Source organism: Calidris pugnax, unplaced genomic scaffold (genome assembly GCF_001431845.1).
Source record: "Calidris pugnax isolate Ruff unplaced genomic scaffold, ASM143184v1 scaffold14, whole genome shotgun sequence".
NCBI lineage: Eukaryota > Metazoa > Chordata > Aves > Charadriiformes > Scolopacidae > Calidris > Calidris pugnax.
In genome coordinates, this window is record NW_015090793.1 from 2,868,879 (window position 1) to 2,895,445 (window position 26,567).

General features: G+C 39.2%; 1 protein-coding gene across 5 annotated transcripts in view; it reads left to right on the plus strand.

The window, feature by feature from the left end:
• The window catches only part of KIAA0232 (KIAA0232 ortholog), a 70,340-nt gene that overhangs the window by 40,799 nt on the left and 2,974 nt on the right, over positions 1 to 26,567 (plus strand). For all 5 annotated transcript variants that reach the window (XM_014966765.1, XM_014966764.1, XM_014966767.1 and 2 more), the window contains 5 exons: positions 5,471 to 5,537; positions 6,937 to 7,018; positions 8,359 to 11,656; positions 23,659 to 23,740; positions 25,815 to 25,912. In XM_014966765.1, the coding sequence (XP_014822251.1) occupies positions 5,471 to 5,537; positions 6,937 to 7,018; positions 8,359 to 11,656; positions 23,659 to 23,740; positions 25,815 to 25,912 (3,627 nt within the window). The remainder of the gene's footprint in view (positions 1 to 5,470; positions 5,538 to 6,936; positions 7,019 to 8,358; positions 11,657 to 23,658; positions 23,741 to 25,814; positions 25,913 to 26,567) is intronic.

A 26,567-nucleotide genomic window follows, 5' to 3' on the forward strand; every position in this document is an offset into this window, starting at 1 on the left:
TTGGTGGGAACACATTTTTAAAGTTTCTCCCATGAAAAAAGTTTCTCTCACTTATATTGCTTGATATTTCATTTCTGTGATATTAAGTCAGTTTGTCTGCTTGGAAATCGATATTCTAAGGTCACACATCTATTGAAGTTTGATTAGATCAAGTAATGGTGAGCCCCCAAAATAAAGTTAATAAAAATAATATGTTTTTCTGACTGGTCCAGTGTCTTTGTTGTAAATCATTGTGTATTCAAGTGAAAAGATAAAGATTTAATTATGTTCTCACTACTGATGGCTCTAAAAGTTGGTGTGTGCACACATACTCTAAATGTTTCTTAGTTTCAGCCACCTTATACTGGAGGAAAATCCCATAGTGCAAATGGGAACCGTGTTTGATTCCTTTGAACTCTGCCTGGATTGAACACCCCAGGGAGGCTGCTGGTTTGGTGGAATTATTTATTTATTTATCTGTGCATTTATTGATTTATTTAGTGGTGATCTTGTGGTTAGTTGTTTGGGTTTTTGTAGTCCTTTTTTTTGATCTTTCTATGCCTTGAGCACCTCTTTTGAGAGTACCTGTAACTGGATGAATTATAGTGTAATCAGAATGTTAGAAAATGAAAACCTAGACTTTTATCTAGCTCTCATCATTGTACAAAATATGGAAATAGATGTGTGGTTGCAATGCATCACATTTTGTGCCTTACTCAGTTCACGTGGTGTAACAGCTGATGCGTACAGAACAGCTACCTCATCTTCCTCTTGGTGACAGGCTACACGCCAAGAAAACAGTCCTGGCGTACACTACAGAGTTCCAGCTCTGTCTGGGGAGTCCTATGACCTGTTAAAAGAATTATTTGAAACTCTGTACATAATGATTTACTTAAATTTCTAGATGGTTTGAACTTGTATTTTGTGAAAGGAGCGCCTGTATTCCGCTCTCGCTGATCCTGCTTCAGCAGGGGTTTGCACCCCAGACCTCCAGAGGTTCTTTCCAACCTAAACAATTCTGTATGTCTAGGAAAGAGAGAAATGAAGATTTGTTTTAGAAGTGTAAGCTAGTAAGCCCTCAAAAACCTAAAAGCAAATGAGTGATTATTATAATTGTAAAAGCAAAATGAAGTGTAATGCTTCTGTCATTTTAAAATGCTTAGAGAGGATCAAGGTAATTTCCTTATACTTTACAGGCCTGAAGTCACAAGCCATATTTAGTGAATATTTAGAGTACATAGTTCAAAACTTCTGGAGGAAACCTATTATCTTACCTTAGGCTAGACAAAAAACCAACCCCCCCAAACCCCCTAAAACCAACCATTCCCTTTGAGTTGTATAATCTGATGGAATGTTTCAGTTTGTGTGTGTATACTTATGGTGGGTCAGATGTGGAAATCTCATTCTAAATACTGGCTATCACAGCTTTGGTTTCCTTTTTTTGTCAAAGAATTTTTGGCTATTGCTTATGTGCAGATCTACAGAACAACCTATACATTCTCATGGACATTTTTGGATGGAAGTACATAAGAGCCATAACTAGACATCGTTACTGGGGGATGGGAAGGGGTGAAAGATCAATGAAAACAAAAAATTTTGCAGACCATTCCAATGCTCAGTTCCATGGAATCACTACATGAAACAAGAGCAGTGCATGAACATTTGTGATCAAATCCAGGAAAAACTTGTTAAATCTCCTGGATGGTGACTGCGCCGTGCTTGTTTGCAGCGTTCAGAAGTAACCTGCTAGCAGGGATCAATGTCAACAAGAATTAAAGTGATTCGCCAAGCATCTGAGAGGATCTGTTTCACAGCTTCTTACTTTAAAACCAGTGCCCACTGTTAACACAGGCAACAGTTTTAGTGGATTTGAATTTGGTGTATTTCAATGTTGTTTTGTTTCCGTGGTTCACAATTGATTAAACTGATTATTTAAAAATTATAAAAATATTTCAGGAGCAACTAAATGTATAGATTTAATATCTTCTGGGAACATCTGCAGCTATACAGGGGTGTGAATATATGTACAAAAGCAATTGGATTGCTTTAAGTTAAGGAGTTACCATTTGTCATCCCTGACTTAAAAAGATCTTTGATTTAAGATTTGACATTACACATCTATAAAAATATGTGTGAGCTTTGCTATTTTTTTAAATTGCTCTCATTCCTCGTTACACAGAAGTACATTAATTTGGCTCTGACTAGAGTCGTGTTGGTCAGTAAGCAGGACACTGGCCATCAGAGTGGTGTAGCTCCAGTGGTCAGATTGGCTGTTCCTGTTCGTGCTGGTGAGTTCAGCAGCTGAATTTATCTGTTAGCAGGGTCACTGCTCACACAGTAATATAACACCTCTCCTTTATGGAATCCTTCCCCTGCTTCGGCCAGCTGATGGAAAGCCAAAAAGGACAACTTTTGATGGAACTGGATGTAAGTTAAAGCAGGGGAAGGAAACAGAGATACGTTGGAAATGGTGAAACAGAATAAAATGTGTTTTCGTTGCGGAGGAAGTTTTGTTGTGTGAAACGAAAAATATGAATTAAAAAAAATGACGTGCTGCCCTTTGTAGTTTGAATGAGAGAAAAGGGTTAGTAGAAATCTGGGTCAGTAGTTTAAATAATCTTACAGATAATCATGAGATTTAAACCTTTCGTGTTGGAATTACAAAAGCAATTATAATTAGGCACTTCCATGCTGAAAAATGTTTTTAAGGTACTCCAGTATTTGGTCTATTTGGGGACTGTTTTTAAATGTGAACATAAGCAGTCAGGCAGATCACCTATTGAACCAAGCTGGTGCCTGGAATATCTTACTTTCTGGCATTGAGGTTGCTGCAAGTACAGTGTGTTAACTTAAACAATGAAAAAATACGGTAATTAAACCTTCAGAGAACAGCACTGTCACACACAAAATAATTGCCGAGGCATTCGTTAGCTTTGGTCTGCAGCTAGTTTTTACATAGCGCAGTATGAGGTTGAGCAAGTGGTCTCTAGAGCCTTGCCATTCTGCACAGCACCTTTTCCCCCCCCTGCTTTTTTATTTTATTTTAATGCCAGCGCTGGCTCCCTGCGCGCCGGGCAGGACGGCAGCAGCTGTCAGCTGACTCCAGTATTAGTTTCACGCTACAGGAGGAAATGAAGCGTTTGGTTCCAAAAGTTTTCACTTCTTCGGTGTAATGGTGAGCTTATTATTGCCGGGTTGGGGGATTTTTTATTTATTTATTTTTTGTCATGATGCTATAATTAAAGAAGTGAGTCCGTATCTCTGTATTCCTTATATTTTGAGTATTTGCTACAGGTGTCCTGTGACGAGGCAGTTGGGTCGTGATGCTATAATTAAAGAAGTGAGTCTGTATCTCTGTATTCCTTATATTTTGAGTACTTGCTACAGGTGTCCTGTGACGAGGCAGTTGGGAGAGCTTAGCAAAAACAAGGCCGGCTCCTCCTCTGTTGCCCTTTTGGGAGTGTTAGGGGGGAGTCAGGAGGGGTATAGGCATAAAGTCACTTATTCCAACTACATAGGTTTGTCCATATTACTGTCTACTTGGTTCTTTCTGACCGATTAAATTTATGTTGGTAAATTTACTGATAGGAAAATGCCTTCTGAAGTTTAATATTGCTAAGTCATCCTCAGTTAAGTATGTGGCAGAAAGGTTTATATTTAGCACTTCAGTGCAGCAATGCAGTTAGGGATAGAAAATTGCTTTCTCACTTGACTGCAAATAATTAAAATTTAGAAGTTAGCATATAAGTCATTGCTTCAGTATATGATTTTTCAAGTGTATGTTTCTGACAGAGGATTAAACAAACTAGTTTCACTGTATAAATTAGTATTCCCTTTTCCATAATATTTTCTTGTACTTTAACAACATATATTTACGTTTCTCAGCGATTTCTGGCCAGTAATCAGGAGAGAGGAGAAACTCTTAGATCTGGGAAAAATGAAATCTTTATACCAGCATGGTGACACAGCAAATCAAACTCTTCTTTTTTTTTTTTTTTTTATGCATTTCTGTAACTTGATATTTGATCTGCGTTACCGTTGGAGAGAATGCGTGTTGCACGACTGTATGAGCACAAGATCATGTCAAATTGTAGGAGGTTTCTTTTTTTTTTTATGTATTTCTGTAACTTGATATTTGATCTGTGTTACCATTGGAGAGAATGCGTGTTGCACGACTACATGCGCACAAGATCATGTCAAATTGTAGGAGGTTTGTATGTCCCTGTCTCCAAGTAGGATGGGGACAAGATACTGGAGTTGATCAAGAGGGTATGAGGAGCTGCACAGCTCTCCCTGGTTACCCTTCCCAGCTGTATGGCGTGTGCAGGGGACTTCTTGCATCCTCCTCACTTGGTTCATATTGCTGCCTTTTTGCTGTGATTCCAGCCTTCTCTTTGCAGCTACAGAAAGTGTTTTATCTCCAAACGTGGTCCCAGAGCATCGAAATAATAAGACCACTAATATCCACACAGTATGCACCTCAGCTAGTTTTTCTTCCCAAAGGAAAGGCTGTGGGTTGGTATTGCCCTGACTGGCATGTAACTTTTATTCCATTAGAATAGCACAGGGTTTTCTCCCTAGGACAGTTGGTGGTAGTATATTGTGTCACTTTGTGTGTGTGTGTGTTTATCTTTCAGCATTTTGCTGTTCTGGTGCTGCTGCTTTAGAGCCACTCACAAGTCTAGGCAGGTGGTAAAAGCAGAAGAAAACTCATGTGAGAATAACATAGAAATTGGATTTAAAAGGAAGCTTGAGTGTATTTTATGTGGGGGAATAAAGGAGAAAAATAGAGGCTTATAGAGAATAAGCAGTTTATTTTTTCCCTCTGCTCTCCTGAGCAAACAACACAATGTTTAAAAGGAAGAAAAACTTTTGTTTGTAAACTCACAAAAGTATGGGGTAAGTTTTGCAAGAAGATACTGTGGTAGCCTTTCCTCTCCTCTGCCACCTGTATATTTATGTCTTCATACTGTTCTCCTTCCCACCTTCACTCCTGATTCTCTGTCTTTTTAACAGTCTCTTTCTCACAGGTATAAATTGTGCAACCAAAAGGGTCAGGCTTAGGTTTTTAAAATGCATTGTAGTGAGCAGTTGATTCTTGAACATTTATCCTGAGACTCTTCACTAAATCCCAAGTGATACAGTGCAGTAAATGTGACACTGCATAGTTTGCAAAACCTTGGATATACAATAATGCTTGTGATTTGGAGTCTGAAATATCTCTGTAAATGTATCTACCCGTTTCATGGAATATTACTGACCTCCAATTGATGTATTTATAATGGATTTATATCTAGTAATAATTTTTGTTGCTTTTGAATGTGTAGTTACCACACAAAAAGAAAAAGAGGTGTCTGCCAAGATATATTTACTGTATTGATGATGTTCTATAAAATGAATGATCTGTTCAGTAATTGTGTTTTCTATTTTTCTTTTTTTCCTCCCCTTCTTCTCCCCTCCCAACTCCCTGCCCCGTGGTTTTGTTGTGCAGAGCTCTGGGATTGAAACGTTAGTGGAGGAGCTTTGCTCCAGACTGAAAGACCTTCAGAGTAAGCAAGGTGAGGAATAAATTTTTAAACTTTTGAGGCCAAATATTGTATTTATCCACTGTGTAACATTCTGAGTCGAGGGGTTGGGGGACCTGGCTGTTAATTTAGTGGCTTTTAATGTAGACCATGCAACTTTAAAATACATTTGAATAATTTAATTCAAATAGTTTGAGCAATTCTGTACTAGTATGCTTTGTTTACCTGGGAAATAGCCATTCACAAATGGAATTTTCCTTGAGAAAAGAGATAACTGTCCATATTCAGCTATGCCTGCTTTTTTACTAAATATTCCATATGCAGGACCCTCCCTCCCCACCAAAAGAAGTGAAAGTAGACTTGTTTCTTTTCCTTTTGTGTATTGATATTTGCAAAGAATAGATTGGCTTCAAAATTGTTAGATACTAGCTATTCCTGTGAGAAGCATCCACGTAGCCATGGCAGAGAGCTGTGCTTTTAAAATTTGAAGTCTTTAGTGGAAGGATAACGAGGACTTTCACGTTCTCAAGCTTTAGGGCCTGGAGCATAATGTAAAATTATGTGTCTCCAATGAAAGTTCATTGCACGTAAATGTTTGTTCAGGCACATAGCAGCAGCCTTTGACACTTACAGTAAAATTAATATGTTTATGGTGTAGTATAAATATCAGTAAATAAAGTATAAATATTTACCTGCTTAAAGCATGATTTTTAGCTGTTTCAATTCCCCTTTTCTGTTATTTAAACAGGAATTACTAGTTGCCTCTTAGTATTTCATAGTGCTATGCTGTGACACTTTTTTGCTGAACAAAGATGATCCTGACCACTTATTTTGAAAAAAAAGTAAACTTAGTGTGTATCTCACAGCATTTCTTTGGTATTTTACGGATTTTAATACAAAAGATTAGAAATACTTAGAGCCACCTCTTACACGGGAACGATGCATTTACATCCACACAAAGCACAGCAACTACTGCAGGGGCACTTCCCTTTAGTGAAATTCATGAGAAATTTGATGCAACTGTTTGTAAAAATGTTTAGCTAAATAAAATCTTTTTAAAATCTTTTTTTGCACCTAGCAATGTAAGAAGATGATAAAGATTTGAATAAGAAATAACTAAAAATTCAAAAAAAAGTCTCGTAGTGGGGGCGTTGCTAACCATGAAGTTGCATGTAGCTGCTGACCAGTAATGTTTGGTGAAATTTCTAGGACTTAATAAGACAACTGTGGAAAACTTGAATCTTGGGTGATAATTTATAATTTCTTAATATATAATAATCAGACTCTAAATTGTTCTGTTATTTATGGTGTTTTACTACGATTTACTACGATTACAGATATACATCCCAGTCCTTTTTGTTAAATACTGTTATTAAATAAGCTGTTTTTTTGAATATTTCTGTTAAGCATTTGGAATTTTTTTCCAAAACAGAGGAGAAGATTCACAAAAAGTTAGAAGGCTCTTTGTCTCCCGAGACTGATTTATCTCCCACAGCAAAGGATCAAGTTGAAATGTATGCATTTATTATTATTATTATCTGAGATGCTTTTCTCCTTTTGCTCCCATATTTTAAAACAATGAAGTGGGGAATCTGGAGTTTTGTGGATATTAAGAAGCAGGTTCTTTTCCTGACATCATCTTTTGTTCATCTAACAGATTTAAATGTGATCATTTGATACCGTGGGCTAGTTTAATTTTTGTTGAAGTCCTGACTGCTTTCTTCTGGCTATATGCAGAACTCAACTTTCCTTAAGACGAAGTCAGCTAGACAAATCAAAAGCTGTTAAAGTTGACATGCTAGAATTGGGGGAGAGAATTAGTTTCCTGTCTCCAGAACTCTTTGTCATTGTCTTCTGTCTGTTGCAGAAGTGGGAAACTGAAACTCTTTGTAACCTTTAAACTCTATAATCAAAGTATTCTACTAGCTACCAAGTACCTGAGTCTGGTGTTACTGAAGTACCCAGGAGTTTTATCATTGACTTCTCCTGGAGGTGTGACTGCTTCTGTATCTCTTAGTCATAGCCATTGCTAGCAACAGTCTAAGTGTTGCTAAATGGATGATACTTCATCAAGAAACTCATTGTGCTAATGTGCACTTAACTGACTTCTGAAGACTTTTAAAATTGGTTTTCCTTGAAATATATGCAATTTAATGTAGATCTCTTTACTGTTAAACACGTGCTACTTTAACGATTGCAGAGAGCCATATTTTAGTCTTGACCCTCTTGGACAAAGCTGTTAGCATCTTAAAGTACTGTAGAACTACACAGTTTTGCAATAACTAAGGTGTTTTGTTAGAAGTCAGAGCTTGTTGACCATCTTTGCAAACCAAGTTGATAATGCTTGATTTCTGCAATTGCTGTAGCTTTTTCTTAATAGCTGGGCAAACCGACTATGTAGAACTTAACAGATTGTATCTCATTTCACAAAGGAGAACTAAAATATCCTGAAATTCAGGACTTCCTCATTTATACTCTAAATCACACATGTTTAAGAAGACTGTAGTGAATTGCTACATGATTTGATGAATCTGGAGTCAGGCCATCGCAGTTTAACCATCTAGAATTCCTGTCTACAGCGAAGTTTATTGCTTCCTAGAAACGCGATTGTTTTACTTGGCAGTATGTTTTGAAACATACGTTGATATAAGCACTTTTAAAGCTTATTTTAATCTCCCCTTTGTTATCGTTCAAGTAAACAGTGCGATGAGTGGCACGTGCATATGTAGAACAAACTCGATTTTGTGGCAGTTAGAATGGTAGTGTTTTGATGTGGTTTTAGTAGTACTTACTAATCTTAGTGCCTGTCTGAAGTTCTATGATCTGAATGTCACGTTTTTTGTTTTGCTTTCAGGTACTATGAAGCATTTCCTCCTCTTTCTGAAAAGCCAGTTTGCCTGCAGGAAATTATGACTGTATGGAATAAATCCAAAGTATGTTCTTACTCTAGCTCCTCATCTTCATCCACCGTTCCACCAACTAGCACGGACACATCTTCTCCCAAGGACTGCAATAGCGAAGGTGAAGTAAATAAAGACAGAAGTAATAAAGTATCTGCCACTGTACAGGAGAGAACCCAGCAGAAGAAAAGTAAAAATGAGAAAGAAAACAAGTTTAGTAACAACACTGTTGAAGAGAAGCCTGTTCTGTACAAAAAGCAAGTCCGCCATAAGTCTGAAGGAAAGATGCGTCCTCGCTCCTGGTCATCTGGATCCAGTGAGGCTGGCTCAAGTTCTAGTGGTAATCAAGGTGAATACAAGGCATCAATGAAATGTATTAAAGTAAGGCACAAAACAAGAGAGGTTCGAAATAAAAAAGGGCGTAACGGGCAAAGCAGGCTTTCAGTGAAATCTGGTGAAAAGGCTGATCGAAAAGTCCTCAGCGGAAGCAGTAGCAGCAGCAGCAGCGGGTCCATCAAACAGCTGTGCAAAAGAGGTAAAAGGCCATTAAAAGAAATTGGAAGAAAAGAAGCTGGCGGTAGCGATGGAAAAGATTTGTATTTAGACAGCAGAAATGAAAAGGAATATAAAGAAGAACCCTTGTGGTATACTGAGCCGATTACAGAGTACTTTGTTCCTCTTAGCAGAAAAAGCAAGCTGGAGACAACGTACCGCAACAGGGAAGATATATGTGGCGTAACACCGGAGGCTGTAGAAGAGTTGTCTGAATCAGTGCATGGTCTTTGTATTAGCAACAATAATATTCATAAAACATACCTCGCAGCAGGTACTTTCATCGATGGTCACTTTGTAGAAATGCCTGCAGTTCTAAATGAGGATATTGACCTCGCTGGGACCTCAATATGTTCTCAACCAGAGGACGACAAATATTTAGATGATGTTCATCTGTCAGAACTAACACACTTCTATGAAGTGGATATTGATCAATCCATGTTGGATCCTGGTGCCTCAGATACGATGCAAGGGGAGAGTCGGATTTTAAATATGATTCGACAAAAGAGTAAAGAAAAAACTGATTTTGAGGCAGAATGTTGCATAGTGTTAGATGGAATGGAGTTGCAAGGGGAAAGTGCAATATGGACAGATTCGACCAGCTCTGTTGGTGCTGAAGGGTGGTTCTTGCAAGACCTTAGTAATTTAGCTCAATTTTGGGAGTGCTGTTCATCTTCTAGCTCTGGTGATGCAGATGGGGAAAGTTTTGGAGGAGATTCTCCGATCAGATTCTCCCCCATCTTAGACAGCACAATGCTTAATTCACACATGCTTGCTGGCAATCAAGAGCTCTTTTCAGATATTAATGAAGGGTCTGGTATAAACTCTTGTTTTTCAGTGTTTGAAGTGCAATGCAGTAACTCTGTTTTACCATTTTCTTTTGAAACACTCAACTTGGGAAATGAAAATGCAGATTCTAGTAGCACTGCTAATATTCTTGGGAAAACACAGTCTAGATTGCTAATATGGACCAAAAATAGTGCCTTTGATGAAAATGAACACTGTTCCAATCTTTCAACAAGAACCTGTAGTCCATGGTCACACTCGGAAGAAACACGTTCAGACAATGAGACTTTAAATATTCCATATGAAGAATCCACGCAATTTAATGCAGAAGATATGAATTATGTAGTTCCTAGAGTGTCTTCGAGTTACGTAGATGAAGAAATTCTAGATTTTTTGCCCGAAGAAACGTGCCAGCAACAAGCTAGAACTTTAGGAGAAATGCCCACTTTGATTTTCAAAAAAAAATCTAAGCTAGAATCTGTCTGTGGTATTCAGCTAGAACAAAAAGCAGAAAGTAAAGACTATGAAACTACACAAGGGTGTAGTGAAAGCAGTCCACGTGGAGATGGCTACAGCTCAGGGGTTATTAAAGATATTTGGACAAATATGACAGACAGAAATTCGGCAGCGATGGTAGAAATAGAAGGAATAGAAGACGAATTGTTTTCAACCGATGTAAATAACTATTGCTGCTGTTTGGATACAGAAGCAAAAGTTGAAACCCTCCAGGAGCCCAATAAAGCAGTGCAGAGATCAGAGTATCATCTTTGGGAAGGTCAAAAGGAGAATTTAGAGAAGAGAGCCTTTGTCTCAAATGATTTATCAAAAGTAGATGGTGGTGATTATACTACACCATCAAAACCTTGGGATGTTAACCAGGATAAAGAAAACTCGTTTATACTTGGCGGTGTGTATGGGGAGCTCAAAACATTTAACAGTGATGGAGAATGGGCGGTGGTGCCACCTGGTCACTCCAAAGGGAGCTTATTACAATGTGCAGCTTCTGATGTAGTGACAATAGCTGGTACAGATGTTTTTATGACGCCGGGTAACAGCTTTGCCCCTGGTCATAGGCAATTATGGAGGCCATTTGTATCGTTTGAACAGAACGAGCAATCAAAGAGTGGAGATAATGGATTAAATAAGGGGTTTTCTTTTATCTTCCATGAAGACTTATTAGGAGCTTGTGGTAACTTTCAAGTTGAAGAACCAGGGCTTGAATACTCATTCTCTTCCTTTGACCTGAACAATCCATTTTCACAAGTTCTTCATGTAGAGTGTTCGTTTGAGCCAGAAGGAATTGCATCTTTCAGCCCTAGTTTTAAACCTAAGTCAATTCTGTGCTCCGATTCAGACAGTGAGGTTTTACACCCCAGGATATGTGGTGTTGATCGAACGCAGTACAGGGCTATACGGATTTCTCCAAGGACTCACTTTCGCCCAATTTCTGCATCTGAACTTTCTCCAGGTGGTGGAAGCGAGTCAGAATTTGAGTCAGAAAAAGATGAGGGAGGTATTGCTGTCCCTTCTCAAGTAGATGTATTTGAGGATCCACAAGCAGATCTCAAACCTCTGGAAGAAGATGCAGAAAAAGAAGGGCATTATTATGGAAAATCAGAGCTTGAATCTGGAAAATTCCTTCCCAGATTAAAAAAGTCTGGAATGGAGAAGAGTGCACAAACATCCTTGGATTCCCAAGAAGAGTCGGCTGGGATGTTGCCAGTAGGAAACCAAGATCCCTGTTTAGAGTGCAGTATGAAAGAATCTGTAGATGGGAGGGCGATGGAGAGCTCTAAAGTAAACTGCAGAATAGTGGAGCCGCGTGAGGAGACTAGCAGGTTTTGCAGTTGTAAAGCAGGGTGCCATTTCCCTACGTACGAGGATAATCCTGTTTCTTCAGGAGAGCTTGAAGAGGTATGTGGATATATAAAATTACGGAATTTCCAGCTAGCAGCTGATAAACAGCAATTTGTCCTGTGACAGTTCGATTTAAGTCTTTGTAATTGTTGAGTTCTTTAGAAAAAAGGCAGTTTTGTAGAAACACTGGAGGATCCATCTGAACATAAGGAAAAGCTTTTTTTACAAGAAGGCTGTAGAGTCTCCATCCTTGGAGATAGTCAAAAGACATCTAGACATGGTCCTGGGCAACCTGCTGTAGGTGGCCCAGCTTGAGCCAGGGAGTTGGACATGATGACCTCCAGAGTTCCTTTTGAACCTCAGTCATGCTGTGAAAAATTAACCATCTTCAGGCATTATAGTGCCATCTTGCATAGCTTTAGAAATACATGCATGTGTACACTCATGTGACTTTAAAATCTGTTTACCTTAGGTTTCTAGCTTATCTGATTTACATATAGTATGTTAAAATGTGCATAAAGTTTGAGTAATGAGATATTACTGATTTTTGATTCAAACCTATTGTAAAATTTTGATCTGGACTTAGTCTTTGCAATGTGAATTATAGTTTCTTCCAAGTAGAATTGGGAGTTGAATTATTGGCTGTAAACTTCAGGAGAGAAGGGTTTGTAGAAAGGCTTAATTGTCTGGAGATCAAAATGTTCTCTTGTCAGCATAGACACAAAAATAAATAAACAAACATGGATGCAAATTATTCATCACTACCACAGTACTGTAAGGAGGCCTGACTATAACTACAGGTTAAGCTGAGAGTTTTCTTTCAGGTCGTTGTAGCCGTAAGTTAAGTAACAATCAAGAGCAAAAATCCCTTCCAGCCAAAAATACCCAATTGCTGTGAGCTCCAGCTGCTCTTGAGAAGAAATCTTTGACCAGCAAAATGAAGGTCCTTGAATGTGTCCGGAGTAGGGCAACAAAGCTGATGACAAGGCTGGAAGGCATGTCCTATGAGGAGGAGCTGAGGACTTTGGGCTTGTCTAGTTTAGAGAAAAGGAGGCCGAGGGGTGACCTCATTGCTCTCTCCAGCTTCCTGAGGAGGGAAAGTGGGGAGGGAGGTGTTGACCTCTTCTCCTGGGATCCAGGGAGGTGTGGGAATGGTTCAAAGTTGCTCCAGGGGAGGTTTAGACTGGACTTCAGGAAGCATTTCTTTTCTGAGAGTGTGGTCAAACCCTGCAACAGGCTTCCTAGAGAGGTGGTTGATGTCCCAAGCTTGTCAGTGTTTAAGAGGCATTTGGCCAGTGCTCTTAATAATGTGCTTTTGGCCAGCCTGAAGTGAAGCCTTTGGTCAGCAACTTTCAGTCAGCCCTGAAGTGGTCACACAGTTGGACTAGGTGGTCACTGTAGCTCCCTTCCAACTGAAATAGTCTAGTCTATTCTAAAATAGTTTAGTGGCCTGCTCAGAGATGTTGCCTGGATAGTTATAAGTTGCATCTTACATTTTCTTTTTCTTTTCATCCTTTTCTTCCACATACTCGGCAGTTGTTGTATCTACATTAGGAGGGAAATTTTTTAATTTTTGACTGAAGGGTTGCACCCAGCTTGTGTTGAGCGCTTGTAGATTCCTCAATTGTAAGTTTGAAACACTAATCCATGTATGGGCAAGCTAACCTTTTTCTCACTGAAACTTCCTGTTGAACAAAATCAGAGTTCCTTATTTTCCTTCTTCCCCATTTGTTTCTCCTCTCATCCTCCTTTAAGTTAATTGCTATTGCAGCTTCTTTTCCCAGTGTCAATTAGTTGATGGTTGCTGTTTGCATATGAGAATCAAATTTGTGACTTTCCCAGGCTTAACAGTTAATTTAACAGCTATGAAGTGGCTCCAAAAATCTTTTCTGGGGTCTGGGAAGTTTCTGGGTGTGTTCCAGGCCTTGCAAAAAGTGTCACAAAAAAAATTAATAAATTTTGACTGTAAGTCAGAACAGATTCCGGAATTACCTTTTACCAGGAGTAAGCAGAATGTGACTTCATGCAGTAGGACATAATGAATGAACAAATGCTGTAATACAGCTATTTGTGACAGCGAGAGTCTGAAGTTCCTTCCAGCCCTTTCCAGATCTCCTTTCTGGATGCTTAGTGTTCCATGAGGATTCTTACTCTCATCTTTGCTTCAACCTCTTACCCATTCAGGAAGGTAGCAAGTGTCTGGTCTAAGATAAGTTTACAGTGGTTCCATAGTTTACGGTAGCTATGAGGCTTGAAAAATACTTTGGTACTGAATAGGGCTCAAAAAGCTCTGGTATTTAATTTTCTTTAAGTTCCTCAGTGGAAGAGGGAAAACTAACCACTTCCCTTGCTCAGGTCACATGATTTTGTAGGCATTTTCATAGCTTCAAAATCACAAACCACTGAGAAGTATGCAGGGCCAACAACAATCTCAGCAGGCCGGACTCCAGTTTGGTTTGCAGTTAAGTTCTTCCTGGGGGGCTTGAGAAGCCTGATTGCAACCTAAACTCAGACGGGGTTAACTAGTCCTCCTGTATCTAGCAGGTCTCAAGGGGATATATGCAGATGGGCTTTAGTGTGTATCTGAAGATAATAGTTGGGTGGGGTTTTTTTTGCTTGAGAACGTTTATCTAAATGTACTATTGTAGTTAAGTCTATCTGAAAAAGAAGAGGATTTTTAACCATTAAAACAACTTGAATATGTTGGTTTTGAAGTAAACCTTAATTAGTAAAGATGATGACTCTATAATGTGTGGGAAGGGGTGCAAAAGTCATGCAAGTATGTCTTCTGTGTGCAAACTTTTTTTCTTTTTTTAAGAGTGGTATTGTTCATTTTCATGAGCATTAAAAAAAAATCAATGTAAAATACCTAGAGTGAGGATGATTTTGGAGAAGCGTCCTTCCTGAACACCCCACAGATACACTCACAGGAAAAAGAGTTTTAACTTGAGCAGAGGCTATAGAATAGATTGATTAGTATAGATCAATATTTGTAAAGGATTTTTTTTTTTAAATGAAACTTCTGTGCTGCTTTTTATTGACTTATGATAAAAATTAAATTTATTGTTTAAATTGCTGTTATTTAGTATAAAGCTTGAGTTATTTTGAGGTACCTCCACTATTTTTGCACAAATAATGGATGTGAAAATAGTGTAATAGAAAACATTCTGGTTTGCATCACGTAAACTTGAATTATGTACATGCTGTGTGAAAACACATCTTTGAACACCTTCTATTTGTAAGACTGTAGGAGAATCTGGTCCGGTTTCCTTCTGTTTAACCTCCTACATTAGAGCACTTCTTTTAGAATTACAACATATTTTGCAGCAGGAATTTGCTGATAGCTCCTGCAGAAGTTCTTCAAAAGTGAATGATTGTTACATACCTAGCTTTAAGATGAAATAAAAAATAATAAAAAACAGCACAAAATGCCACCATCCAACAAAAAACCCCTTCACTCTCCCGAAGAACAAAAAAAACCCTGAAATACAGTCCTTTTTCCTCCAAGTAAATGCTCTTACCATCTAGCTGTGGAGTCAGGGGTAAGTACACAATCTGGTCCAGTTAATGGGCTCTGAATATAAAAATGCTGAATCTCTTGCCAACAAATTTGATATGGGCTCTGATGTAGTTAGGTGCGCCCTAAGAATGATCATACTATTGAGTCCTTGACAAAGATAAAAAGACTTGTGGGGTTTGTTGGGATCAGTACCAAATTTTTGAGGTCTGAACGTGCCTGGGACAATGCATCTGGGGATGAGGAAATTGTACTGGCAAAAACCTTAAGTGTTTATGGATCTCATGACTCAATTGGGCTGTTAGATTTGGTGAGGTTCTTTGTTTGAGGCTGGCAGGAGAGGAAGGAGAGTGCCTCACATATATTGGCTCTGAGGTCAATAATGTAGAAAATAACCTGCCATAAACTTAGGTAGTGGTAAGAGGGATACAAAATTTAGAGGAGTCTGCTTTGTGCCTTAAAATCAGGGAAAAACATTCAAGAGCATGTAGGCTCATCCACATACAAAGCAAATGACCTCATTGTAAAAGAGAGAGTAATTTGGGGTCTGTCTGAGAAAGAATTGGCCCAGGTAGTTCTTGATGTGTGCTGGTCATGGCAAATGATGAAAACACCTACAAAAAACTCTGTACTCTAACTTTCTAATTAATAAGACATTAATTTGCTGAGATTTTGAAGGGTGAAGGTATCTTGTATGAGAGGGAACTTTGAAAAGATAAGAGTACACAGTGACATTATAAAAATCATGAGAAAAAAAAAACCAAGGTTTAAAGTAAGCCAATACAATAAAGATTTGTTACACCCAAAAGTCCTAGAGGTAAATCAGAAACAGAAGAATGACTGAAGGATATTTCTGAGACACAGAACTAACAAGCTTGGAAAGCTATGAAAAGATAATGGCAAAAAGGTATTGTTTATTGTGGGTTTTATCATTGTTGTTGGTGAAAAAACAATTAAGCAAATGAGTAGTACAGATAAATTACACTGTCTCAGCTAGTCATAGGAATATTCAGCTGAATATCATGAGGAGCAGCAACTAATTTGAAAAAAAGCCTAGTGGAATACTTGTTTGAGAACACACAGAAGGTGGAAAATATATAAAAGGCAAATGCATATCCATCTTTTTAAAGATGAAAGTGGAACTTGGGGTATTTCCAATGAATGGAACTTGGGGTATTACCAATGACTCTCTTAAATTCCCTAAAGAAATGTTTTAAACTGTAAGTGGCATGGAAGCATGAGAAACTGAGGAAGCTTCTAAGTATTGGATTGGCAGAAAGATTGCACTCTCAAAATAACAGTCACTGGCTTACTGGAGGACAAGGGAGATAATTAATTTTTCTGGTCTGGGGCATAAAATACATGTTTATGAAAATCCCTGACGATACCAAACTGGAAGAGTCTGCAGTTACACTGGAAGACAGGACTAGAATCCTGTTGAATTGGAGAAACGATCTGAAAAATAAAATGCGACCCAGCAGGGACAAATACAAACTTCTAAAGAAAATAATAATCCTCTTCACAAACACAGTGTGAGGAGCAACCGGAGAGGAAATGATGTGAAACAGAAAAACATCTTCAAGTAGATCATAAGCTGAGCATAAATCAGCAATGACACACTGCAAAAGACAGCGACATTGTGATATATTAATAGGAAAGCCCTTCGGTAAGAGGGGAAGTAATTGCTCCTCTGGAGCTGGAAAGCCTTCTGCTGAAGTACCAGGCTTGGCTGCCATTACCTTGTATCAAGAAAGATGTCTTGAGGAGAGCAACATGATGATCACTACTTTTGAAAACAGAGTGAAGGAGATGTGGTTTCTTTATCAAAAAAAAAAAAAAAAAAAAAAAAAAAGAGAAACTTGAAGAAAACTCCAGCAGTTTTTCCAGAAGCCATGTTCATGGTTACAGAAGATAAAGAAAAAGCTGTTCTTGTCCTGTAGGCTCTGGTAAACACAAAGGAAGTAGATGTGATGACCTTAAATCACAGCAAGAGAAATTAAAGAAAAAGAATTCTAAGCAGAAGATTAGTTTAGTGAGGCTTGGTATTATAATTACAATTGAGCAAGGCTGAATGATTTTTAGGAAGCAGTGGAAATTCTGTCTTGAGGAGATGGAGAGTGTAGCAATAGTGCATTTTGATTCTGGCTTTGTACAAGAGTAGAGACTAGATGATCTCACAGGGTCCCTTACACATATATTTTCTGTGAAATTTGAGAATTGGATGACTGCCAAATGGGTTTTAAGAATATAAATCATAGAATGGTTTAATCCGAACTCCTCTGCAATGAGCAGGGACATCTTCAACTCGATCAGGTTGCCTGACCTTTCCAGGAATGGAGCATCTACCACCTCTCTGGGCAACCTGGACCAGTGTCTCACCATCCTCACTGTAAAAAATTTCTTCCTTATATCTCATCTAAACCTACCCTCTTTTAGTTTAAAGCCATTACCCCTTGTCCTATCGCAACAAGGCCTGCCAAAAAGTTCGCCCATCTTTCCTATAGGCCCCCGTTAAGGACTGAAAGGCTGCAATAAGGTCTCCCCGGAGCCTTCTCTTCTCCAGGCTGAACAACCCCAGCTCTCTCAGCCTGTCCTCATAGGAGAGGTGCTCCAGCCCTCTGATCATTTTTGTGGCCCCTCTTCTGGACCTGTTCCAACAGGTCCTTGTCCTTCCTGTGTTGGGGGCTCCATAGCTGGACACAGTACTCCAGGTGGGGTCCCACCAGAGCAGAGGGGCAGAATGACCTCCTCAGCCTGCTGGCCATGCTTTATTTGATGCAGTCCAGGATATGGTTGGCTTCCTGGGCTGCTAGTGCACGTTATCAGCTCACGTCCAGTTTTTCTGTTCCATTATCTTCCCAGGCACAGAGGTGAGGTACTTCTCAGGGTCATCCTTTCTATCCTTTTTAAAAATGAATGCGATGTTTCCCTTTTTCCAGTCACTGAGGCCTTTACCTGACTGCCGTGACTTTTCAAATACCATAGAGAGTGGCTTGGCAACTACATCAGCGACTTCCCTCAGGACTCTTGAGATGCATCTCATCAGGTCCCATAGACTTCTTTATGTTCAAGTTCCTCAGATGGTCATGAATCTGGTCTTCTCTTACAGTGGGAGGGACTTTCCCCCAGTCCCTGCCTTGTGGTCTATCTGCTCAAGAGGTGTAGGGAGCCAGTTGAAGACTCTGGCAAAAAACTGTTGAGTACCTCAGCTTTCTCCTTGTCCATTGTTCCCAGTTTGCCCATCTTGCTCATCGGGGTGCAGGTGTGTGTCTGCTTTCTTTGACCTTCATTTTCTGGCTGATATACCAGTAGAAGCTCTTCTTATTTGCCTCCTTTGCCAAGTTCAGCTCCAGCTGCGCCTTGGCCTTCCTGGCCTCATCCCTACAAAACTGGGCAGCATCCTTATGCTCTTCCTGGAACACCTGTCCCTATTTCCACTGCCTGTTCAATTCCTACTTGCCCTTTAGTTTGACCAGCAGGGCTGGACTTCGCCATGCCAATCTCCTGATCTCTTACACATAAAGTCTAGACTCAGCTCCCTTTGTTCATTTGTGACCAGCTTCTTGAGCCAGATGTAGCTTCCCTGGGCAACTCTTGAACTAAAATTAGGATCTGATCTTGGATAGGACTCAATGGGTTCGTTGCTGCTTTAATTATTCATGTGTTTCTTGTATGCTTTCAGATGGTAAGGGATTGCAGAGCAGGTTCAAGGAAATCTGAATTACAGATTATTATGACTTTTAATTTTTCTGTGGTTGGTTATGAAGCTGTCAGTCATAACACTTCAGATAATACTCAGATCATAATGAGGCTTTAGTGCTTATTCTGTTCAGATTCTGCAGAACTCTTGCCACTGCCTCCATCCTTGTCAGCACACATTCTGAAAGAGTAGAAATATTCAGTGCTGCTGTTTTCAAATTAATATCTAAAGCTCAAATAGTCTATCCTGAAAGGCATATCAATTTAGATGAAAAATATTTATTTGGATGGGTAGCTGCAAAATTTAATAAAACTTTTCATAATATACTGGAAGTGCCCTTTTTTAAGACAGATGGCCCTTAAAACTGTAGGCACTGGCTCTAAGAAAATGATTTGCAGAAATTTTTCTTGAAGAATAAAGTTCTGACCAATATAACTTTTCTAAGTAGAAAATGACTAATTGGCCACATGAACTTGCTGTAGACTCTTGTCTGTAACTGTTTGGGGGAAAACTTGTGATGGAACCAAAGAAGTCAACGAAAATGATTGCTATCTCCTACAAAATTGTTAGTTAAGGAAGAGCAAAAAAAATTTTACTAATATTTCCCCTGTGCAGATTGTTGATAAAATAAGATTGAAGTTATTAAGCACATCTTCTACTAGTTCCTGTTGGAGAATAAAAATTGTTGCTTATTCATAAATGCTCTCCCACAAATGTAGTTGAGATTGCAAAATAAAACTGTTATTTTGCAGCCAAGAAGAAAGAATAAAGTAAGTTCCTAATTAACTACTTGTGTGAGCAATCAAGCTCTTAGCTGAGGAGAAATATATATATATAAAAATAACAAAATATAAATGAAATAAATATTTGGAGGTTTGTGGGGTTTTTTAATTTACCAACATGAACTTCCCCTTTAATACATCTATACACATAAGGAGAGGGGGAAGGAACCTTGCCCCCCGGGCCTGCTTTTTGTTCCTTGGCTTTTCTATCTGTGCATTTATCATTTGGGTAATAAAACCTCATATTGCAGATGTGACATTTATATATTTTATCATATGATTAGTTCTTTTTTTTTTTTTTTTTTAATTCTGCTTTCATGCTTGTAAACCTGATCTTTCCCAACTTGGATGGTCATTGTTTCCTCACCTGCCTTAATACCCCTGTCAGAGATAGTCCTAAAAGTTGCCTTAGTATCCTGCCATAAGGAAACTACAGTTAAATTTTATCTCATGTCAGCGAACCAACAGTACAGCCCCACTGTGCTGTTTATCAGGCTGCTCCTGGTCACAGCTGGAAACCACGGTGTTGGAGATGAGCCCTGCTGTGGTGAGCGTGGAAGGCTTCACACAAACAAAACGAGCAAATGAGTAAAATGCTGCTCCCGGGCGTTCATCCTGGTGGACCCAGCTCCACACTCTGAAGTGTGTCCACCAGAGCAGCTTGTCCTGGCCCCCAGATCAATACAATAGGATGTTGTGCTGCAGCTTCATCAGCTGATGAATTATGCATTGCTGCCCATCGCAGTCTGGTCAAGAAAGCGGCAATACAATAAAACTGTGTAGAACAGTAACCTTCCATGGCTGCTTTATTTCAAATACATATGTGAGTGGAAGAGGTGAGGAAAAATCTCATCAGCTGTAGGAAATTGCATCTGTGGTGCAGGAAACAATCTTCCATTTCTCTGCTTGTTTTCCTTTTTATTCGATTGTATCCTTAAAACGCTGAATTGCTTTTCCGTCATGATGCTGGAGATGAAATGCACAGCTTAAAATGCTCATTATCCACTTAAGCTCACAGAACCTCTCCTTCATGTTAGCTGCTTTACTCCGGGTGGGTTACGGAGTCGTTTCACTGTCATTTGGTCTTTGAAGAAGTGCTAGATTTTTTTAAGTTGGAAAAAAGCCCCTTTAATACTTGTTTTTGCTTCTTTAGAAAGTATTTGTACTGATGTTTGCAAAGGATGGTTGTTCTTTTGCATACCAGAGGTTTCATTTGAAATTTTGGATGAAAAACGTAAGTGGACAGTGGGCAGCCCTGCTGTTGTGTGAAGTTCTTGGGGAGGTTCATTTGAGAAAACAGACATAAAATGATGTTGGAAGGAACAAATGTGAGCTAGATGCCAATGAAAGACACAAGTGCTATTTAAAGTTCTCAAACTATTTTACTCTTTCAGGCTCTTATACAAACAATAGCCAACATTAAAATTATTCTTTTCTGCTGTTGACTTAGCTCTCAGTATGGGAGAGGTAACAGGGGGTCAGAAGAAGAATTGGAGTTTTAGTTCCTCCATGTAACTGCACAATTCTGACCCAAATCCACTGAAAATTCATAGACAGCGGTGGCTGAGATCAGGCAGGACTGGGGCAGGAGACTCTTGCAGAGCTGTGACATTACAGTAGTGTCTGTGCTTGTGAATGCTGACCTCCTCCAGTGCTTTTACATCACCTCAACCAGAGGCTCTAAGAGAAGGCTCAGTTACCGTGTGTCCTGCTGTAGGACAAGAAAGGAGCCCCCCATCAGTCTTCTCTCAGACCTGCAGCAAGACTGGGAGCAAAACAGCATCGTGGTGGGTTTGCCTTGTTGTCTTTGAGCTCTGCTTAAGAATAAAGTAAAATAGATTTCCAGAGAGGAAAGACTTCCACTTGCAATTTCTAATCCCAGTTCCATTGAGAATAATAGCTACTTAGATTATACTTCTTATAGAATGGTGCAAGTTTCTGTGTCTATATGTGAGAGAGAAGGAGGTGGCATAAATTGAAAATGTTTTTTTAAAAGGGAAAGAATGCCAAGAAGGAAGGCAAAGTCATGGTACTATTCTGGAGTTGGTATTTTGTATTTTCTAGTTGGGCGTATTTTTTTCATTCACTGAAATGTTCATAGTGACAGACTATGCAGTGATAGTAAACATCTAAGCAACTGCAGGAAAAAATGGATTTTGTCAGTGAATGAATAAAATGGACATAAGTTCTTGGCCCCCATAACCTCCCACACAGAACCCCCAGATGGATTGAGTATGGACAGCAGGTCTTTCTACATCTGTCCTTTCGCTTTATACATCTGATCTTGATGCTGGTTTAGAAATGAGCATTTCACGGGGGGCAGGGTGGGGGCAAGAGGGGCAGCTCTGTGCTCAGACTGAAGTCTGGCTGGGCTGCTGAGATGTGTCTCTGCCTTTCTCCAGCTCTTCTGGTATTGAGGCAGGGATGGAAGGGCACGGGAGCTGGGGTGGCCTGTGGCCAGCATCAGTTTGGTCACCGAGAGAAACCACCAGTGGTTCAGTTACCATCCTGAAGCGGGTGACTTAGCCCAGGAAGCTTGTTACACCCTGCTGCTTTGCCTGTGACCCGCTGTCACAAGCCTGTCACCTGTGCAAATATGAGTGCAGGTGTGACACCAGCTAATGAAGTGTTGTCCCTGTGGAGTTTAGATGCCTCTCTCGATGGTCAGCAGTAGAGTGAGGCTTCCATGGTTGAATTTATTTGTAAATGCATGTATTTTTTACTAAGTCCTGCTTCATATACCCTTGAGCTTGCTTTCTGTCTGTCTTTTCTTTCTGTCTGTCTTTTCTTTCTGTTTGTCTTTTCTTTCTGTCTGTCTTTCTGTCTGTCCTTTCTTTCTGTCTTTCTGTCTATCTTTCTTTCATACTATAGTTTGAGCTTTTGGAGGGTGGTTCCAAAAGGACTGTTCCTCGGTGTTCTGAGAGGAATCCAGCATAGATAATTTAAATATTTAGTATAGCAGAATTTCACAGGGAAAAAGTTTAATCTGGCACACGCTTCTGAATAGAACACTCTTGAGTTGGTCATTTGTTTTAAGAGGGACTTCTGTTTGTAAAGTAATAAGCATTTGGGTCCTATAGGTTTGTAGTATGGGTCCTATAGGTTTGTAGTTCTCCAGTAGCTTAAGGAAGAACAGAAGGAGGTTTGTTAATTTTCCGTGCTTAAATGTTCTCAGGTTTACAGAGGAGGAAGCTGAATAAAACTCAGTGTAGAAGCTCATTTGTTGCTGGTTTTTAGTAGGCAGTTACACCATCGTTTGGTTTTGACTCATTCTGTCTGATATCTGCAAGGGCTCTCACAAGCTGGCATCATCTTTTGAAGGTTAATGGGGTTATCCCAGACGCAGTTACAAAACTGGGGACACGTCTGTTGTGACAAGCCTTTGGTATTTTAGCCATGTCCATTAATTTAATAAGGGGAGCGCTCTGGTCAACTTAAATTAGCATTAAAATATGATGGTGGGGGTAGTATTTAGACATTTTTAGTGAGTAGATGGAGATTATTTTTAGCATAAAGACAAATTTTTAATCCTCATAACCAGTTTTTCCTCATGTTGGCACGTTAATTCTCTGGTTTAATTGTATGTTATCCCATTGAAGGTAATGGTACTACTTTAAACATTACATTTTGCCACTTCTTACTTGCTTTCTTTTCTGTTTTCTTTTACACTGCACTATTTGTCATGTTGACTAATGTTGTTTCATTGTATTTTCATCTCTTGGGTAGTTATCTGTTCCCTCTTGTTTGGTGCTTAGATTAGACAGTGCAGGGCTGGAATTAATCTTTTTGTTCTGGATTTGTACAACTCTGTATTGACAAAGTATGAGCCCCTGCGTGGAGTTTATATTGATTGAGTTCAGATAACGAGTGCTCAGATAATGGCTGTGCTGTTGTAGTTTGACAGTCCTTTCCCATTAGAATTAGAAATTGAACCGTGTGGCTTATAAAAAATTGCTTGTAACACCAGAGTTTCCTCCTTTACATGTAAGTATATTATTTATGGCATAATGAAGTGTGATTATTGTCTAAACACTTTCCTATATTGAATACTAATCTGCAGAGAATGAGTGGCAGCCAGGAAAAGCAATGCTGGTGGGAAAAGGCGCTCTATTCTCCCCTTTTTCCTGCATCACAGTGTGAAGGTAAGAAGCGATGCCTCTTGGAACTAACTTGCTCTTGCACCTTTGTTAGAATAAAGTGCTCTGTCTTACGAATTGGAACTACTATCTGTATTTAAAAAAAAAAAACCACACACAGTAAACTCCCATAACAAATTCTCTTATCTGAGGGAGAACTGGGATGCTTCAGTTGGATTTGTAATAAATCTCTAGCGTGCTTCTAAATAGTTTTAAAATAAAAGTACTTTTAAAATAGCCTTAATATTTATACAAATTTACTTAATTCCAGGGCCTGGAATTAAGTAAATAGGATATTAATCTGTGACTCTGAAAATATTTTTATTACAATTTTGAATATGTTTCAACCTGAACAATACTCACTAGGTAGCTAATTTTATAAGAATGTGAAAACATGATTATTACCTTTTATGGGTTCGCATAACGAACACGCCAGTTACTCAGTGAATGTGTGGAATTTCTCTCCAGCCGGGGAGGAGAGGGATTTGTCTCCTGGCCACTCCTTTCTCAGTGACAATCTGGGAATGTTTCTGTCCCACCCAGGGAGTAGGTCCCTTGTGGGCAGGAGGCTGCTGGGGGGTGGAAGCAGGTGTGCTTCCAGCACCCTCTGTCGCCTCCCAAGAATCCCCAGCATGTGACAGCTGGCCCCAGCCCAGCTTTGCAGTGGGCAGGCAAGAATCCAGACAGCTTATTTTTTTTTTTTGCCTGCAGACAATTTACCTTTTCTGGGGAGAAGGCGAGAAGCTAAATAAGAACATTCTGTGTACCCAGTTGACAGGCGTCTGATGCTTTCTGCTGGCAGATGCTCAGTGCAATAAACTTCTAATCAGAGACCTGGTTCCTTAATAATCTGGGAGTAGATTAGCCAGTAATTATTACTGAACTATTTTTGGAGCGCACCTTGAAGTGCAACCAACTAAACTGTGTTCTCTGTGCCCAAATGCCCTTACTTTGGTGTGTAAGGACAGTTTGGTTACTTTGAAGAACATCTTAATTTACTTCACTCCCAACTATAGAAATGTAGTTTGCACAGTGAGAGAGAATAGATTGATGCCTAAGGACTTTGATTTGCCTCCTGGACTGGTCACAGAACCTCCCATATTAGAAAAATACTTGGTATTTATAAACTAAAGGTATTTAGTGACCTTCTGTAAAGTTGTGGGGTTTTTTCTCACTGACAGCTGCAGAGTTATTATTGGTCTAATGGCAAATGCAGCGACTCGCAGCCCCGAGTAGTCTTTTTACAGAGAGATCCTTGAATTCCTGTGTGTTGTGTCATCTTTGTGCTGACATCTGCTGGGGAACATGCATAACTGTGCAAAGAGTTTCACCACTGGATTTCGCAGAGGGAGACAGAATATACAGTGTCAAATACTATGAAGTCCAGACCCTGCTTGATACAGTGGCAGAATTTCTGTGAAGTAGAATAGTTCCAGTATTTCCTCTTTTAGACTACTTTTACAAAACCAGAGCTTTATCCTCAGAGCTGATGTTATTCTTTCACAAATCTTTAGCTGTATCCACTTTTCTGTATGGGTATTTGTTCTATATGGATATTGATGCATGCGATCCGTATATATCTCTATGATATATGTTGATATTATATATGGAAATTTACTCTGGTAAGTAGAAACCACAGCCATTCATGTCAACTTCTCTTTTTTGAGCTTCAGTCAGGATGAGGCTGCTGTTGCAGTGTATTTTGTGTCCTATAGAAATAGGAATGATCTAGAACACCACGCAGTGTCAGAATTGAAAAATGTACTGAACCATTTATAATGAAAGAGCGATTCTTGCTCTTTGTACCTATTTTAGATTTTTTCATTAACTAACTAGCTTCGTTATTATTATTATTGTTATTATTTGGTTATCCAGGTAAGATTTGATGAAGCTTCCTTAAGGTATTACGCTTCTCTCTTCAAGGATGACACTATAAAACCCCACAGAAGCACAGAGTTTACGTGGCTTAGAGTGTGAATTTTAAGAATACTTGTCTAGATGTTTTCATTTTGGCTAAATGTAAATAACAGTGTTCCTCAATTCTGTTTTTTTCTTCCTTTTTCCACAAACACAATGTAAGAGTGTTACACAAATGCCAAGGGAGAGAATGGTGTAGGAGAATTTGCAGATGTAAAGGAAATATCCAATGATGATGAACATCTTTTAGATTTTAATATGGTAAGTTTGTCATTGGTTTGGGGGAGGAGTTTGTTTATTTTATAAGGGTGTGCTACCACATCTTTTCTTTTCATCACAGTTTTCAGTCTGGCCTCAAATGAAATTCCTACAAAAACCTTCACACGCTTTCCTTTCCTCACTTTGTTTTTTAATCCCCTCTGTGTCTTGAGCGTTCTTCTGAAACCTCCTCAGTGGTGTACTTCGGGGAGTGCAACCCTTTGTACAAACAGTTGTACTTGTAGTAGTTAAGCAAACTCCGTTTCCTTTGGGAACACTTGGCTTTTGCGTGTCCTGTGTGTTAAACATGAGTCTTTTTTGCCTCGACTCGTAATTTCAGTAAGCACAGAGTGGGCTGATGTGCACTGTGAAGGCAGGAAAACATAACGTATGCTGAATTCTGTCCTGCTTGCCAACAAAAACGTGGTGGTTTTTTTGCTGTAGGGAAAATCTTTGCATACATGTGCACTTACTGATAGACTTTTAAACTTTAGAGTGACGATAGCACTTAAATGTACAGTGTGACATGCTTGCTATAGCTTTACTCATCTAAAAGATACACTGGTTTTGCTTGAAGTTTAGTCAGATCCGTGCTTTGTTTTCTTGCTATTTAATACTTAGTACCAAACTTTGGAGATAATTTTCACGGTAGTTTTCT